The 5,894-nt window shown below is 43.9% G+C and overlaps 1 protein-coding gene across 1 annotated transcript; it reads left to right on the forward strand.

The window, feature by feature from the left end:
• Positions 1 to 693: 693 nt before the first annotated feature.
• On the forward strand, positions 694 to 1,977 carry LOC122133067. Its single transcript, XM_042708396.1, has one exon. The coding sequence runs from the start codon at positions 997 to 999 to the stop codon at positions 1,975 to 1,977; it is 981 nt and encodes a 326-aa protein (XP_042564330.1). The 5' UTR covers positions 694 to 996.
• Positions 1,978 to 5,894: the final 3,917 nt, after the last annotated feature.

The raw sequence follows: 5,894 nt of genomic DNA on the forward strand, positions 1-5,894 counted from the left end.
GCCTGGGCTAAGTGCTAATGTTTGAAAGATCATAGCTGCTGGAGTACCTCTTGTTTGCTGGTGTGTAATGGGAGCTAATAACACTCAGTAAAGATGTGGAGTCCAAAAGTCCAAAAACTGATAATGGCTGTCTGCTATTTTATATATGATATTAGATGCTCAAGTATGTGGGGAGACATTTACCTTTATGATTGGTCATTGTGTCTAGAAATGAGGAAAGGCTTATTTTGGAGGCTCTAAAAACTCTACCAAATGCCCCCTGGGCCGTCAGATCCCATCCCACCTAACTTGTAGAAGGGTGATGGTTTGGTTAGAGAGAGAAGCAGCCAATGGAGAGCCCCTGCAGCTCCTAGGTTTTAAAATTATAGATCTTGGGGGGTTTGGATGGTTTATAGGAAACTCGGTTCTCTCTAATGAGTGCCTACTGGCAGGTGGAGTTTGACCCCATAGACCAAAAGATGAATGCACAAAACCTTTAACCCTCTATGAGTTCATTTTAATGCCTTTTGAATTATGCAATACACCAGCAATATATCTGTGACGGCTGAAAGGTAGCCTTAGTTCTGACATAAACTATACCTTTTTACATTTCCTGGATGACAATTGATGAATCACTGTTTAACTACATGGTAAGCCAGAGGAGAGTTACCTAGAACCTGGTACAGAACTGGCTCTCTTATTTTTTTTTTAGCAATGTTTCAACACGCAATAGACATTCTACGTGATACTGCTTGATGTAGGCACGGATGTCGAAATGCAAATGTCCTGGGTCCGACCTAGCATTTGACTTTAAAATATTTCAGGAGTTTGAATCCCAGTAAAGTGCTGTTGATTTAGAGCTTTCCTATCCATCCTATGTGGGCCTGATTTCCATTGTAAATAGTTTATGGTCCACTTGACACTGTTTGTTGCAGCCGGTTGTTGCTCAACAGTGGCTGAGGCTCCAGCCAATTCTGATCAGCAGTCACTCTCAGCAGAATCAGACCAAGAGAAGAGATGGAGGTGCAGGTGGTTAGCATGGACAGATGGACCTACGCTGCAGTCAGTGGCATGCTGGCATCTCTCGGCCTCTGTGGCAGCCTGTTCTACATCTACTGCCTCATCTCTCCTAGAAAAGAGCATGGAAGATCAAAGCAACCACTTAAACTGCTGCTGGGATCAATGGTTGGTTCAAACTGCTTCCTCCAGATCATTCTGGTTGTTCACAACTGTAAAGATGCCTTCTGTACACCCTGGGATTTTGACATTGCCGTTTCTGCCATCAAGAATTTGGCTGCGGGAGTCAACATGTTTTCCGGTGTTTGGACTAGTATGTTCTTCTACACCCAGATTGTCCCTGCAAGACACAATTTCTCCATCTGGTTGAAGCGGAACATTAAAACGGTTGTTTACTGTGCCTTGGCATTGCACTGTGTGCATGTCTCTGTACACTTAGCTATGGAGTTTTCACTCATGTACAATTTCATGAGTTCTACTCTGGGCAGCCCGCACACCACAAACAGGACAGGATTTTCAGGTAACATCACACAGTGTATGTCTGTCTCTGTTAGCGCCCTGCCAATGTCTGTGGAACTGATGGCTGTTGAAGGTGTGATGGTAGCCATGCTGTGGCTGGCACTGGCCCTAACAATGGCATCCAGCAGTGCAACAGTGTGTTACCTCTGGGGTCACATCAAGAACATGGAGGCCAGTGGCAGCTCCTTCTCCCCACAGCTACGCAGCCAGATGAGGGTGACCATCGCAGGGTTTGTCCAGGGGCTCCTCTACCTGCTCTGCTCAATGTTTGTCTTCATTATGTTGGTATTTATCTTCACAAAGACAATCTATTTTGACCCAGAGGAACGGATGATACTCACTGCCTACTCAGTCTACTCCTTTGGCACCACAGTGAACCTAGGTGTTGGTCAGACTCTCTTCAGACAGAGGGTTGGTGCTCTGGCAGGCAAAGTGAGAGATTGGTGCTCTACACAAGGATGATGATCAGTGCAGCCAAAACCTATGGGCACATATTTTAAAAATGTTTGCTTATTTATGTAGTTGAATCCTGTAAAACCGTAAACTGTAAAACCTAGGTAGTATGTTTTTGGCTATGAGTTTGAAATGATGTATAGTTACCAGATTGTATACTTATTCAATCCTCAGCATGTATATGTAACACACTGCCACCGTATGCATCTATATGTCAAAGCACACTTAAAATCATATGCATTGCCTTGTGAAATCATACTTGGTATATTGTGAGGTGTGCCTATGTAATAAAAAGGCAAAGTCTCTGTGTTGTCACGAGCCACTCTACATTCAGCCAATACAAAATCTCGATGGCATGGGTTACTTGGACACTCGTGTTCTCTAGAGGCTGCGAGAGATACATGAAGTAGAGCATATTGCCTTTTTCCACCGGGGACCGGCTGATGCTTTCAACACTGCACAGTTAAGGAATGTGCTGGTCATCATTGTGTCAAAGGATAATAAAGTAGACAAGGCGAACGTGACTCATAAAAGTTGTGTGAATCCTCCTTTGATCAAGTGTGGACAGGTGTTTAATAACTAAAGACATGTGATCTCAGACCCAGGACACTATGGTTATATAAGTTATGACTTCCATACAGCTGAGCAGAAGAGGCCTAGCAAGCTTCTAGCCACCGGTGGTCGACAGGAACAAACACTGAGTTTTTCGGGTACATCAGCATGTTCCGTGTACTCTTAGCATTTAACCACGACAAGAGAACATTCTTAACAATGTAAACAAAATTAGTTGTCGGGTGTAAATAGCAGGAAAAGCGGACAGTAAAATGAAAACACAGACAAGTAAAACAGAGAGAATGGCCCTCTAAACTGTAGTGTGCAGAGGCATTGTGGGGTTCCACCTTCAGGCATCATTAAAAGTTGAGCAAACAGCAGTAAATTTCCCTCTTATGTCTAATAGAGAATAATAGGTAGCAGGGTGTGGGATTGGGAATGTTCCTTCCTCTCTCCACTCTTTTTCCACTCTCTAACTGTTTTTTTACTCTGAATATATCTCACTATGCTGTTGGATAAAGCATACATTTATAAAATGTACTATTTATTTGTATCTACTATTTCAAGCAATGGCTTTTTTAGTGGACATATCAGTAGTGGTGTAAAATTAAATTGAAATTGAAAGTATATACTGTATATATTTACTACATAGAGTAACCGATCTTTATGAGCTGATATCCTACTTTTAGCTCATTTTCAATATTAGCTGACAAAGACAATGTCCACATTATGTATGACAATAAATCCAAACACTGCATGTACTGTAAAATGATTTCTACCCTGCAGGAACACTTTAGAAGAGAGCTTGTTGTCCTGTAAATATAACACTCCAAGGAGTCACATTGCCTATTCATAAAAATACTTTGGAAGACTGCAAATGTCAACTGTTTAGATAGATAGATAGATGGATACTTTATTAATCCCGAAGGAAATTTAGGTCATCCAGTAGCTTATACACTTAACTTAACTCACAAACATACATACACAAATCACAGTAGAATCACAGTAGAAAAACAATACACATAGGGAGAACATGTTCACAGGGAGTGGGGTGTATACAGATATTATACAGATATTACAGTGTGCAAAAATTGGTTGTGTCAGTGTTGATGTTTAAAAAAAAAGGAAAGTAGTGCAAAGAGTGTCTTGTGAGCTTGTGTGGATAGTGCAAGGATTGAGTACTTGTGCTTGTGTGTGTGAGGATAGTACAGTCTGTGCAATGGGCTAGTATAGCCAGTAAAAGAGTAAAAAGATAAAAAGATGGACAGTGGGATGGAAAAATTAAGAGCTGAGAAGAGGAGGGGAGACTGAGGTAGACTCATGCAGAGAAGTCCATCTCCCTCCCCCTCCCCCTCCCCTTCTGCGTGGCGTTGTAGAGTTGTATTGCCCTGGGGACAAAGGACTTTCTCAGCCTGTCCGATGAGCATGACAGTGACAGGAGTCTGCCACTGAAAATGCTCCTCTGTCCGTTAAGAGTACTGTGTAGTGGGTGGTGGTCATTGTCCAAGATGGTCAGCAGCCTACTCAATGTCCTTTTCTCCGCCACTGATGTTAGGCAGTCCAGTTCCATGCCAACAACAGCTCCTGCCCTTCTCACCAGCCTGTCTAGTCGCCCTGCATCCCTCTTCTTCATGCTGCCTCCCCAGCACACCACAGCATAAAAAAGGACACTGGCAACAACAGACTGGTAAAACATGCGCAGGAGTTTGTTGCAGACATTGAAAGACCTCAGCCTCCTCAGGAAGTAGAGCCGGCTCTGACCCTTCTTATAGATGGCATCTATGTTGGCTGACCAGTCCAGTTTACTGTCCAGATGAACTCCTAAGTACTTGTAGGTTTTGACCACCTCCACACTGACACCCCCGATGGAGACTGGTAGCAGAGGAGGCTGAGACCTCCTAAAATCCACCACCATCTCCTTGCTCTTGGTGGCGTTCAGCTGCAGGTGGTTATGCCTACACCACTGCACAAAGTTGTCCACCAGGCTCCTGTACTCACCCTCCTGTCCATCCCTGATACATCCCACAACAGCAGAGTCATCAGAGAACTTCTGGATGTGGCACGACTCCGTGTTGTAGGTGAAGTCTGATGTGTACAGGGTAAACAGGACAGGTGAGAGCACAGTCCCCTGTGGAGTCTCAGTTTGTGCACCTGACAGACAACTCCCTCACCGACAAGCTCTCAGCAGAAGAAACACTTCCCTATAACCCCCATGGTTTTGTGTGTGTGTGTAATGTAGCTTGGGCTCGGTCTATCTGTGTGTGGGAAGGTTGATGTAAGAGGAGAGGATATATACAACTAAAACTAAAATTGCTGGAGATTGAGGTGAGGGTACAAAGGGCAACTGACGCCTGCCCCTCCCTCTGCCTCTCCCCCTTGCCCGTGTTTGAGTGGGGAGTTATTTTTACTGGGTCGAGAATCGCGTGGGGAACACCACGTAATGAAGCATGGAGCCAGAACTGGGCTACGCCACAGCAGGAAAATGTCAAGTTGCATCTCACTGCACTCAAACACATAAATCACCACCTGCACTATTTGCCTGAAAACACACAGGTAGAAACACACACACACACATGCGCGTGCACACACACACACACACACACACACACACACACACACACACACACACACAGACACACACACAGACACACACACACACACACACACACACACACAGACACACGTGTAAAGATGAAGGGCACAGAGATGGGAGTTTGACCTTTCTATAAGTTTCACCTTTACCTGTAAAAAAGGTGGGCCAGAGCTCCCTGTGAGTGGTGTGTGGGTGTCTGTGGGTGGGTGTCTGTGCACGCACATGTGTCTCTGTATGTGTATGTGTAAGTTTGTTTGTGTGTGTGCGTTTGTGTATGTATTTGTATATTTAGTGTGTGTGTGTGTGTGTGTGTGTGTGTGTGTGTGTACATGGTGGCAAAACACATAGAGCAGTTTGTGTTACATGATGTTACATGGATTTATATATTTGTCTCTCTTTGTTTGTATCTGTGCTGCACAATCCAATGTGCATGCATAATATACTCATAGTATGGCTTATGTTGACAGGTACACTGCTTTTATGTAAATTTGCTTTGGCAATTGCATTTACATGCTGTGTAAATGTCATTCGCATGCACCTCTTCTGAATATATTTTCTTTCATGCTCTGTACACATGTTCAAGTATTTATTCACTGTCTGAGTATGAGTTAGAGTGAACAGTCAGTTACAGGTATATTAGAATGGAACTCCCGTGAGGGTGGTTGTGTGTGTATGTGTGTGTTTGTGTGTCAGAGTGAATGTGTATTTGCGGGAGAATGTGTGTGCATTTGTGTGTATGTGCGTGCATCTATCTAAGAGACGGGAAACACTTGAGGCTCTC

The sequence above is a fragment of the Clupea harengus genome, chromosome 8 (assembly GCF_900700415.2).
Source record: "Clupea harengus chromosome 8, Ch_v2.0.2, whole genome shotgun sequence".
Taxonomy (NCBI): Eukaryota; Metazoa; Chordata; class Actinopteri; order Clupeiformes; family Clupeidae; genus Clupea; species Clupea harengus.